The sequence below is a fragment of the Ictidomys tridecemlineatus genome, chromosome 4, assembly GCF_052094955.1.
Source record: "Ictidomys tridecemlineatus isolate mIctTri1 chromosome 4, mIctTri1.hap1, whole genome shotgun sequence".
Classification (NCBI taxonomy): domain Eukaryota; kingdom Metazoa; phylum Chordata; class Mammalia; order Rodentia; family Sciuridae; genus Ictidomys; species Ictidomys tridecemlineatus.
Genome location: NC_135480.1, coordinates 192,764,909 through 192,778,143, shown reverse-complemented (window position 1 = coordinate 192,778,143; position 13,235 = coordinate 192,764,909). Strand labels below are relative to the sequence as shown.

Below are 13,235 nucleotides of genomic sequence, written 5' to 3'. Positions count from 1 at the left end.
GGGAAGAGAGCATGGAGGCTTAGCCAAGGTCACACATCCGAGCCACGGTGTTTCTCGCAATCCTGTCTGACTACTGTCATGAACACGTTCATGATGAGCACGATGTCCACGTTGGCAAAGCCTCCCACTTCAGTTCTACTGCTCTGACTCACCCCTAAAGCTGGATCTTCTGGGAGTCAGCCCCTGTCTACCCTTCAGCTGTTCCTTTTAGAGGAACAAAGTTTTCTAGACTCAAGATATGAAGTTTGTCCTTAGAGTGTAGTCCCCGAGGGCTGGAATCTCTGGTTGAACTCCACTCTGCCTGGACGGTATCCATAATGAGATTCCAATGGCCAGTGAAGGGTACAGCGAGGTGCTTCCTCTGCCACAAATGGCCCTCGATATACAGGGGTGAGAAAGAACCTTCCCTGGACAACATTCCTGCTACTGCCCATTTTGTATTACCTTGCACGAGTTTGTTACAAGAATCGCTCACAACACCTAAAGCCCTGCAAGAACAGGAGCTATCGTTTTTTTGCAACTAGCTTACCGAGGGTGCTCTGGGCCCGGATGCTCAGGGTTTCAGACTTCTACCATTTAACTCTATAGCCTTAGTTTATCACACCGGATCTCCACATACATTTTGGAAAAGCAGTGCATGAATGAGTTGTCATAAGAGTAAGAGTTCAAATGTGCTTGGAATGTCACAGATGTTCAGTAAATATGGTCAGTAGCAGCAGAACACTAGAACCTATTGGAGAATAAAAAGCTATAAAATGACCTAAGAGGGTCGTGGTCTCATCCTCTTGGTCACTCTCTTGTCTTCATCTCTTTCTCCGGAATTTCAGTTAACACAGTTTGAAGAACACTGATCTAGTCCAAAAGAGTCACTTTGGCCAAAGTGTAGAAGGGCAGACTAGGTACAAGGAAGCAAAGAAACCTGGGATGAGACCCAAGATCTGGCGTTCTTCCCACCAGATTCCTCCCGTCCCCACCACTGTGCATGCAAAATGCTGTGACTTTTCTAACAAATGGTGAGTGCTGTCCTAATTTTCATCTACCTTGTACATCAGGCTGCAATGACCACATCCATGGACCAGGGGTTGACACATGGTAAAGGGCCAGATAGTGAATATTTTGGGCTCCTTGAGTCATCTGTTGAAACCACTCACCTCTGTTATAGCATGAAAGCAGCCATAGACCACATGGAAATAAACAAGCGTTGCTACATTCCAATACAACTTTATTTACAAATACAGGCGGCTGTTGGGTTCTTGCCTGTGGATCATAGTTTGCAAGAATATTTCTTGTTTTCGTGCATTGTTGGAAAGGGCAGTTCTAAAGCAACATGGTACGGAAATCAGGGCTCAAGCATCTCTTTATAGCACCATATCTGACCTTCACCGCTTCCTACCTTCTTTCCAGAACCACTTGAGTTTACATGTCACATTGGAGTGAGTGACATGGGCCAATATTTTCCAGCCTGGGCTAGGAGTAGTGTTGGTTGTCATGTCAGTGAAGGTGAGAGCTCGTGATTATGAGGAACTCAGCCCCACACTTTGGAAGCCACACCACAGAAGTACATTCAGGTTCTTAGAGACCTGCTAACCCAATCATCCCCATGTACCAGAGGTGAATTGAGGCCTAGCCTAGAGAAGCCACTTGGCCAGCATTATACCAATTCTTCCCACAGCTAGGACCAGAACCTGATATATATTTCAACCCAAAGTTCTTTCTGTCACACACTAAGTGAGCATCAGGCTTTATTACTATGAACCATTTTTCTAGTCAAGAGAGAAGAGAAAAACAATCTTCTCCAATTTCCTAGCCAAAGGCCCTGCCTCGAAGCTCCTCTATCTTCCTTTTTTTTTTTTTCAACCACAAATGTTTGCAGAACACCTTTCTTGTGTTGCTCAGCCCCTACTTGGTGCCAAGCAGATAGTAGGTGCTCAACAAATGTGTGTTGGGAACAGAACAAAAGGTTGCATGTTTTTCACCCCCAGGGCAGGCCATCTACTGGGAGAAAGAATGTCTAAACACCCCTGTAATGTGCTGCAGATGCAAAGATGCGATGACATCTCCTTCCCTTTCGTCCCCCTAGAAAACTGCCTTTCAGTGAGAAATCTTCCCACCGAGGTTTTCATCCCCTCTGTAGCTGCCCCTTCCTTTTTCAGATAGAGCACCTCTGTCTTTTGTACTTGCAAATGAATTGTGATTAGTTTTCACCTCCAGCCCAGGGGATTAGCTGGGGGACCTTTGATCTTCAGGTATCGATTTGCATCTTAAAGGAAGTATGATCTCATCTGGGCCAGCTCAAAATTCCATCCCTGCCCCCAACCCCTGTCTGTTTAGCAGCCCCAGGCTGGCCTGGGCCTCCCAAGTGGGGCTGAAACAACATGATCGGCCAGACTCTGGAGAAGAGGCAGAGGAAAAACACGTTTCCCATTTGATTCGGTAAAGGTGGGAAAAGGATATTTGCTTTCTCAACACAGACTGGTCTGCTCTATCTCCTCCTTCAGATCAGAGAGACTTCCCCAGGGTTCTGAGTCTGCATCCAGGACCCTGGCAACTTCTGGATCCTGGCTAGAGGATGTGCAGCAAAATGATCTGAGTACAAACTTGAGAATTGAACAAAATCAGGTTCAAGTCTGGGTTCTGCCTTCAATCCTTCTGACCTGGCCAAGTTTTATCATCTCCCTGACGTTTGATTCTTGTCATCTTCAAAAACAAAAAGCCCTACATATCTATAGTAATAGCCATTCTGAACAGGTGGTGTGAAGAAAAGCAATAGCATTTGTAAAGTAGAGCCTGATCGAAATCAGTTACCTGTCATTATCTATGAGAGCCTAAGTTCTTGATGGTAGGAATATTTGCAGTTTATTTTGCCTTTTTTTTTCCACCTCCACTGATGCCACCTCCCTGGTGCCTGACACATAGGAGGCACTCAATAAACGTGTAAAACCAAGGGGCAAGTCATCATTTAGTCAAAGTCATTGTTACCCTTGTAAATGACCAATCAGCCAGGCCCAGAGACATGGCAGACTTACCAATGCAATTGAAGGAGATTTCTTGCTGGCAGAACAGGGAGCAGCCATCACCATTGATCTTATTCATATCGTCACATTCTTCACCTTGGTCTCTGCACAGTGGACATAGGAGAGAAATTTTCCAGATCAGTTTCTGAACCAAGGCTGGGCTGCAAAAGTCCCCTCGCCCCATGGCCCAGGAAGCTTCTGGAGACTTCTCTCATGTCCTTTTTCTTACTTGAGTCCATTTCTTCATCTTCAAATGATGTCGATAAAAGGTACAGAGGTAGAAAATACAATTACATTCGCCTGATTTTGTGTTTGAGATGATGAAGCAGAATTTCTGCTTCAAAGTTATCCTTTGAAATCTTGTCAGTTAAATTCTAAAGTCAGCTGAGAGTCAGAGATGGATGAAGAAGTGAATGAGTACGTGCACAGATCTCTTGTTCCCACTGTGTCTAGGAACATCTCACTGCTCTTCTAGCGTTTCTGATTTCTAAAGAGTGGATGTGAGGGGAGTGGAGGTCCCTGTAATGTCAAAGCTTCTCCTCCACTCCTTCTGGGTGTTTCACTCACACATTCATGGTAGTCACCCTTTCTCTGGAACGTTTTATTTTCTTCACTGGGTGTGTCATTGCCTGGTGTCAAGAACTCAGAGGCCTGTGGGACTGTGCTGTGAAGGAATAAAAACGCCCCCTCTTTTTATTCTCTTGGAATTATTTCCATCACCTTAGGATGATTTTGCAGAGGTTGGGACAGTGAGAAAATGAGTAGCATTCATTTTTCTGAATTGGGCTAAGGTGGGGAGAAGGAGGAACCAAAACAGAGAGGCTGGGTGAATTTTTGTTTTCTGCAAAGTTCCCATCCTTTTAGAAACAGAAAACTTGGGCTGAATCCCCGTGCTCCACACTAACTCTCCATTCTTATGTAAGTGGTTTGGCCTCTCTATCTGATCTTTCTGTGATGACTTAACTTTAAATCCATTAAATGTTAATATGATTAAAATCCTATCCCTCAATCATGGTAGACACATAGCAAGTATGCTATAGCTGCATATGGCTGGTGGCCAGTGTTGGATAGCACCGAATACTTCCATCATTGCAGAAAAATCCATTGAACAGTGATTCTCAGATGCTACCTCTCAGTTTTCTCCTGTGTTCCATGGAGATGATCTGCATACTCTGTAGAGTTGGGTTCCAAAACGGAAGGAAAGTGCTGGCACAGTGTGTGGCATACAGTGGATGCTCAGGAAATCACAGTTCCCATTCCAATTTTGCCTTGGGAGGTCTCTGCAGAGGGTGGGCAATTGGCTGTCCCTCCCCAGAGACCAGCTGGGACCTGTCACAGGATGGAAGAGGCCTCAGACTTTTCCTTTTACCCAGGCAATTAACACTAGGCTATGTTTGTTGTTTTTAGGAGGTGTCAGGGTAGCAAGACAGTGCCTTGCAATCAATCCTTAAGATGGCCTAGGACATTGCATTGATCTCCAAAGAGCCACCCAGGTTCTCTCCTGTCTGCAAACCCATGAGCAAAGAAGTTCATATTCCTAGACAGTCCTAGCAATCTGTGTGTGAATCTTAACAGCCTGGAAATTGCTGGTGACCTGCTACTCAGCTATTTCTTGGGTTATCTGAGGAGATACACAATTTTATTTTTAAACCTGGGTTATGCTATAAAGAATATTTCAAATTTGCCTTCCATTACCACCCAATTGGCATGTTCTATTATTTTAAACAAAACATTAGGGTCACCAGGAATATCTTCTAGGCATGATAGATCTCTCATTAGATAGAGGAGTTCTGAGAAACCTTCTTTGACCTCTCAGGCTGGAGTGGGTGGCTGCCATCTCTGTGTTCACAGACATCCTGTTACATCTATCACGGCAATTGTCAAACTGATACCTTTGCTTATTAATTGAGAGGCCTCTATAATAGAGTGTGAGATGCCAAAGGGAGTGATAGAGTCTCTGTCATCCTGGTACCCTGGTACCTGCTACAGTGCCTGAGACCTAGCAGACAATACATAGCCACTCCTTTACTATCTAGTTTTGTAGGGTTTTCATGTTACACAGCAATGGGATGATGAATTCAGACAACAACTTTTGTCCTCAGTTCATATATTGGTTCAATCCATTATTGGGTGGATATGCTTGAGAAAACTGCCTTATTCTCTTTGTGCACTAGTTGTCTTTTCTATAAAATATGCTAATAGGACCTACCTCATATGGTTATTGGGAAGATGCAAGTAGATGATAATGTAGCACAATACCTTGTGCATAGTAGAGGCCCAATAAATGTTTATAAGTGTTGTGATTATAGTATCTGTCCAGTGCTTTTGTCTTTTGCTACATAAGGAACCAGGAGAATCTGTTGCTGTGAACATTTACAATAAAGTGTTTGTCCATTGGAGATGTCATCCAGTGCTGAGTCTACATAAATTTCTTTGCAAATTCCCTTACCCATAGCTAGGATGATACCCCTCCTTTTCCCCAGTGTTTCTTCCTTCCTTCATACCTCCTTCCTCTCTGCCTTCCTTCTTTTCCTTAAGTGAACATCTCTAAGCTGCATCCAATTTTGTATACTGTGTCAAGAAGTATTTGGTATCTGTGGTAAGTTAAGTATTTGATGTGTATAAAAGATACCAATTCTAGGTAAAATTAATTAAAATTCCTATTAATTTATGAATATTATGTAAAATTAATGATGGTGATAACAATTTCAGATCAGCAACAAGAATGACATTGTTTGCAGTGTTTTATCAATGTATCTATATCTGTTTCCAAAATGGATAGACTAGGTTGTAGCTTAGGATTCCAACTCTGGTGAGTTCCTTTTAAAAACTTATTTTAGCTAAATTAGCATCCCCCAAAAAACAATTGTGGATATTGAACCCAGGATCTTGCACAGGCTAGGCAAGTGCTCTACCGCTAAGCTACATCCCCAGTCCTTGGATATATAGCTGAAATACTCATAATATGTCATGGGGTTTCATCATGGGGTGGGAAAATTTATAATCTATGCTCAAACTCTTGGCAGTTAGGTGATTGTATCACAACTCAATACTTAAAAATGCTTACATTATCTCCTCACTATTTGACAATTCTGTTTTGGAATTATACCTATAAGGACATCCAAGCCATAAATATATATTCTTGAAAGATACTGCTTTAGCAAGCCACTTGAAATCATACAAATAATTGTTACTGGCCTTATTAGTGCCAATGTATTTTTCTAATGAGAAAAAACATTGATTTTTAATCTAAAAAATTATAGAAATAAAATCTTCACAGATACCAGAGAAAAATTCAGATAATTCCCCTCTGAAAAGATATAAATTTGGTGTAAATTCATGTTTACTAAATAATTATCTGAGTCTTCAAAACTGAAGAAAGCACAACTCTTACGAAGGTCATTTTATCAGAATAACTAAAATACACCTTGGGTGTTTACAATTTGTATTTGGTCCAGCAAGGTGGGCTTTAACATGTTTTGTTCAGACAACATGTGAACTTCATTTGCTTTAAAACATGAGACAGAAATATATTTAAGGTATTAAAATGTAATTCTTTGGGGCTGGGGATGTGGCTCAAGCATGCTGGCCTGGCATGCGTGCTGCCTGGGTTCGATCCTCAGCACCACATACAAATAAAGATGTTGTGTCTGCCAAAAACTAAAAAGTAAATATTAAAAATTCTCTCTCTCTCTCTCTCTCTCTCTCTCTCTCTCTCCTCTCTCTCTCTCTCTCTCTCTCTCTCTCTCTCTCTCTCTCTCTAAAAAAATGTAATTCTTTATTTCAAAACCTTGAGTTAATACCTCTCCATAAACCTTTGATATACTTCAATGGTGGAGAGACAGATTGTAGCACACTCCCACCTTTATGCAAAGTAAATTGAAAGATGTCACTCATCTGATTGTGTTTGCAGTAGTTGGTACTTCATTGCTCAGTCATGAACAGAAAGCATTCTTCTGGCCAACAACCATGTCTACGTGCCACTTGTGTGCCAACTCTTCTTATTTGCAGAGCTGTGACATTTTTGCTCTACTCGTAACTGGTCCTTTCATCCAATACAGGCTTCCAGTTGACATCACATATGACATGATCATCCGTAACACATGAAAGTGCCCCTCTTCTTGCAGCATCCATGCTACTGACTAACAGGGTCATCCAGAACTTCTCTTTCACGTATGTACTGTACCTATGAGCTGACGCATGTTCTGCACATCACTAGTTTCTTCCAACTGTGAAGCAAATGCTCTCTCTCACTGCCCCTCCCTCTACAGAGATAGCAATTGCAATTCCATGTTACACGGATATGATGTGACACCCAACAGTGCCATTTAATGAAGGAATTTTGCCAGTAGCTTGTTTTGCCATCTCTGCACATAATGTTTGTCATTAAATCTGTCAATAGTTTTAAAAGTCTCAGTGATTTTGTGAATTGCAAATAAATAGGTTAGCAATAAGGACCATAATTTCAGCAACAAGAAACTTAATTTTGAATTATTATTGGTCTCTAGTCCACCTCTAGTGATAAAACTCTCAATTTTGTTCCAGAAAGATTTTTGTGCTTTTTCTGGAGGGAAAAGTATCAGAAGCTTTATTTATTGATTTTTTTAAATAATGCAAATTTCTTGATTGCTTCTTGCCTCTATTTGGTAGTTGTGTCACATCTTGCCCTGAGAGCAACAGGATGAATGAACTGATAAAATCATGCAATTCATTTCTTAGATACATGCCTGTGTATTTTCTAATCATACTTTCAGTTTGGGGTGAAATCTTTACTCGCTGATTAATTTCCTTTGGTGTACTCATATCAAATATTCACTTTAGAACCTCTTTTGCGATTTATGTTTCAACATTACACTTTGCTATTTTTATAAGCCTTTGGACCATTTTCTAAATTTTTGATGTGCAATTTTAACAAATGTAAATGGTAGCCAGCCAGCACAGAATGTAAACGTGTTTAAATGTAGAATAACTGCATCCCATTAATTGTGTGTGGACAATGACAAAAAAAAAAAAGATGAGTAGAATCCTTGTATTACATATAAAACAATGGAGAATTAGAGCAAAATGGCAGTCAATGTATCCTGGTAGTTCTGTGTAGATCATGAATTCTATTGCATCCTTGAGAAATGCATGTGTTAAAAAAAAAAGTCACTGATTTTCTTCCAAGATCAGCAAATTGCTTGAAGATCAATTGATAGACTGCTGGGGATCACTGGTAACTCAGGATTCAGTATCTTATTAGCTCCTCTATTCAGCACCCTGACCATCCCTTGGCCTAATTAGCATGCCCCCTCTGTCCTTACTTACTTCTGGATAATGCCATCACCACAGTATCCACTCCCATGGATGTATATGGCAGCAGGTGATGGCTCACTTTCTTCAGTTCCCGAAATGGTGATAACCCGGTACTGGTACATATTGCCAAGTTCTAGATCCCTAGAAAATGCAAAGAAGATGATTACAAATATAAAAGTGGGGGCAGACAGGCAGAGAATGAAAAGTGAATTCTTGTGTATATTTTATCAGTCATTTTCATTTTAAAAATCAAAGGCACATTTAGTTTTCAATATTTTCTCTTTATTATCTACTCAGGTGAAGATCCTCTGCTAAGCATCATGAACTGCACCAAAAATGAACACCAATTAAAAACTAGCATCAATTGACTGATGGCCATGTACAGTGTAGGTGCTTTTTCTCTTTAATTTAAATTTGACAACAACCCTGGTAGAAAAGTATCAGATAGCATGCGGTCCAATAACGAAAGCATCAAGGAAAAAATAAATACAATAAGCAAAATTATAGATGTGATAAAATATCCTAACAGAATCTCTGGGCACTATCTGATCATTTTCTCCCATTTTAAGACCCACACAGAAACCTCATTATGTCTGTACAAACCCCTTCTTCATGCTGCATTTACAGTGACTCCATCCTCCCCACCACCTGAGCCTCCCTAGTCTCTCTTGACTGAAATAATAATGGTAGCATCCATTAATTGAATTTTGGCCCTAGGCTAAGCATTTTTCTATTTATTTTCTCATTTGAGAATCAAAATAGCCCTACACGAATACTAGCATTTTCATATTGACTTCACAGATGATGAACCTGAGACATAGAGAGGCTAAGCAACTTATAACCACAATGCTATTGAGTAAGATCCTATACCCTGTCTCCCTAGTTGGAGCCTGACTTAGTAATCTCACCCCTTGCAAAGCATTGTCTTGTCCTGGTATTGAAATTCCAGGGGCTGGTTTCTGCCAGATTTCCACTAGGCCAAGACTACATATCTCCTCTGACCTCGAGACCTCGGGGTGCCTGTCTTTAACTTCTCCACAAAGGAAACACCAAACAAACCCAGCTATTACCAATTATCCTCCAAGACAAATACATGTTTATGTCAATTCCACACACAACTAAATCTCCACTCTTGTTTACCTTTTGGTCATTTTCAAAGGGGGATGTTATTCTAGTTTTCCATCTCTCTCTCTCTCTCTCTGAACCCATTATTCATCTTAATAACAAAAAGTACCATGGGAAAAAAAACACTAAATGATTATGAAGAGAATTCCTATCAGATTCCACACTTGAGGAGGTGGATTTTATAAACAAAAGGACAATGTCAAAAAAACCTTCAAGTTCTCCTGCTCATCTGTTATTTCAGCTGCTGTCAGGGCTGGGGCTGTTTGGATAAGGTCAATAAGATAACAGGTGCAAGGGGCCACAGACACAGGTCTCCTGATTCTCACTGCAACAGGGAGTAAGTTGGAGTTTAGGAGCAATGAAGGATTCTGTTGAGAAGCAGAATGACAGATGAATTACGCCCCCCTCCTCCCAAACAAGTTAATATTAGCAGCACTCTAGCTGCTACTAATTTCAGTGGTAGACCAGAAGTTCCTAGAGATTCTGTCAATTCTTTGTCAATTATACCTAAGTGGGCAACGGCATAAAAATCTTCAGATATATATATATATATATGATGATTGTATTGTAAACCCTTGGAGTGTTAATTTGTTGACAGAATTATAGATTTTACATTTTTAAAGATTATTGTCTATTTTATTCACCTCTAGGCTAATGAATATATGCCTTTTTTTTCTGGTGATTCTCTAAAACTGAAGTAGGATGGGAGAGAAAGTGATAATCCTGGGGATACCCAAAGGCACAAAATAAATATGCCATGCATTCTATGACACTTTCATTTTGCTCCAAAATACGGGGTCATGTTTGATGCTAAAAGAATACGGCTATATTATGGAATAGAATAAGAAATTTGCTTCAGGCTACATCTCGGGCCATTTGGGGGCACACGGTCTCTGCTGAGCAGATGGGGCTCTCCTGTAGAAAGCCTGCCAGTGTGAAAAGTATTTCTCTATATCGTTTTTCACTTGGTGATGTGTGTCACAAATGATTTGTGGCTAATAATATTTAAGGTAGTGGGCTAATCTTTGTGAATGTTTTCCTTCTCCTCCCTACGCTAGTCCTCCTTTCTCAATAAATACCAACTTCCTCCTCCCTCTCAATAAACACTAACACAGAGATAAGCAAACACATGTTTGAGTCCTGCTTCATCTTTTTCACCAGGAAGTCCCTGGCAGGTGTTTTACCTCTCTGAGCCTATTTCAAATCAATCATAAACCTGACCTCACATCATTTTCCTACAGGTTGAAGGTGAGAACAGATATAAAACACGTATGTTCCCAGCCTGTGATAAACAGTAAGTGTTAACCTATTGTTATCAATGTTGAATTATCAACATTCTCATTCATTGGAGTTATGCTATGTTCTCTTTAATAGAAGAGATGGAATGACAGGTAACTGCTTGTAACTTTGCTTAGGTAAACTCATGAATACAAGACCACCAGCTCACATGTGCACAGCCACAGCTTGAGGAACAATCTCTTCTCCACTACATCATCTTTTTCTGGGTGACCCATTCCAACTTTTTAAGATTCTGGATCTCAGCGTTATCTTTACCCTGGGGTCAACTGTATCCTTATCAGCAGCACATAGAACCCATCAGATTGGTAGAGGGACTTTAATGACCCTCCTTCCTCCAAATGGGTTTGCAAGGCTCATGTATCATTATCTCACTGAAGACTGACAGCAGCTGCTGGGCAGGCAAGGACTGTTATCCTAAGTTTTCTGGTAGGAAAACAGAAGTCCAAGTCACTTTTTCAGTAAACAGTAGAGGAAAGAGGACAGGTGCAACTCCTATTAAAATGATTATGTTTTGCTACCCCAAATTCCTGTGTTGAAAGTACATTTTTCTCCCACATAAAGTCAAAATTAATGCTAAACATGGGCTCCTTTGTTAAGAACCCGATGGAATAGAATTTTTGATGGAATAGAATTTTTTCAGAGGGACAAACTAGCAGCCTCTGAGGACTTTGCCAGAGGTTAGAACCTGTTTTATGGTTGGTCTAAAAGTAGGACATTTATGTCAAGTTGTTCCTTTCAGCGGCTTCTGAAACCATCTGGAAAGCCTTACACTGCCATTGAACTCCTTCCCTGCCTGCACCTTCCGTCTCCAGGTGGACCTGCATCTGCCCGAGAGAAGGCTTTCTCATCTGCTTTTCTACATTCCTGCTGCCATAAGCAGCTCAACTTTGATGGCTGAAACAGCCTCTGGCTTGCTTCCTACTTATCCTGTCTTCCTTCCCCAGTCTTACCAACACTGTCAGGATATTCTTAGATCCAAAGGCACTATCCAGCTCAAAACCTTTTCCTTTAGTGCAGCGATGGGAACTTGCCACTAAGCCGAAACCTCCCATTTACTATTTCTTTGCAACTAAAACTTCAGCACTTCACCTGAGATGTGATTAGTTTGGCTACTTCTGATATCTGTCATAGCACTTGGAATGCGATTTTTAAGTTTCTGTCTCTTTCTTTTAAAATCTTAATAGTTAATTATTAATGTTTGATCACCAATTTTCGAACTGCTTCTCAGATTAATTTCATGTTTCTAACTAACAAATTTAAATGCAATGGGTTGTTTGGCTGGTGTTAATAGGTTGTTTTGTTTTTTTCACACACACACACACACACACACACAAAAAAAAACTTTTTGCAGCATTTAGCCATCATTCTTTCACAAATATCTCAAACAAAACATCTGCCTTAGGTTTGCATTTCTGATCATTAGGAAAAAAATACTGGTATTCCTCATTGATATGATTTCCTTAATATTCCTCCTCGGAAATGTCATATTGATGGCAAGTCTATATCAAATTTGGTGCACAATCTTATGCTAAAAATTAGTTGCAGATTATGAAATCATTATTTTAAGAATATTAAAAGCACATAAAGTAGCTACACACCTGTGATTTAAGCTTAAATATTTATTTAAGTGAATATTTAAACTTTTGGCATATACCTAATATTATAATATTGTCAATTAAAACCTATGTGAAATCTATAGGTTTAATTGACCTCAATTCTTTGGGTCTCTTTTTCTATCTTTTAATTCAGATATAATTCTTGTCCATGTTGCTATGAAGATAAAATAAAAAACACTTAAGTCCTGTAGGAGTAAGCGAGAGAGCTTCATACACTATGGGAGCATGCATTTGTTTCTTTCAGGAACCTATGTGAGTTCCTTGATTACTCTTTATTGATCCCCTATTGTCTCCATATCACAGTATTCATTTATCATAAGCCATTTCCCAAAGCAGTCTCTCCGTCTAAATTGTTACCTCTTTAACACTCCATCTTCTGGAATAGTAATTGCAAACATAGTTTTGATTTGTCATATGTCTTATACTATGCCTTATACTTACTATGCATAATTTCAATCAAAATGACAATCCCTTGAATAATTATTATTGTTTCTCCTTTGTAAGGTGAAGAAACTAACACATAGGGAGATTATGCTATGTGTCCTTGCAAGCTATACACCTTGCTTTAATCATGGGCAGAGACTTGATCCAAGGCAAACTCCTTCCCGAGACAGTGCTTTTCAGATGCCCCAGCTGTTAATGAACTGGGAAATACAGAAGACTAGAAATCAAAAGCCCTAGTTTTGAAATGAGAAGAGTTTACATACAAAAAGCACTTGGAAAGATCTCAAAGTCAGGAAACACAAGTTTTCTGTTAACTACTACCACTGACCCAATGACCATACACAAGCCATTCCCTGTCTCCATCCACCAATTTCTTCATTTATGAAATGGGAATTTGAGAATGGTGTGATGCTTAGCTTTGCAATCCACAGTTCTAATTGAA

General features: G+C 40.1%; 1 protein-coding gene across 1 annotated transcript in view; it reads right to left on the bottom strand.

Annotated features, from left to right (window-relative positions):
- Nucleotides 1–13,235, bottom strand: part of Pappa (pappalysin 1) — a 237,274-nt gene that overhangs the window by 122,202 nt on the left and 101,837 nt on the right. The window contains exons 8-9 of the mRNA XM_078048072.1: nucleotides 8,322–8,450; nucleotides 3,027–3,118 (exon numbers count right to left, since the gene is read on the bottom strand). Coding sequence (XP_077904198.1) covers nucleotides 3,027–3,118; nucleotides 8,322–8,450 — 221 coding nt within the window. The remainder of the gene's footprint in view (nucleotides 1–3,026; nucleotides 3,119–8,321; nucleotides 8,451–13,235) is intronic.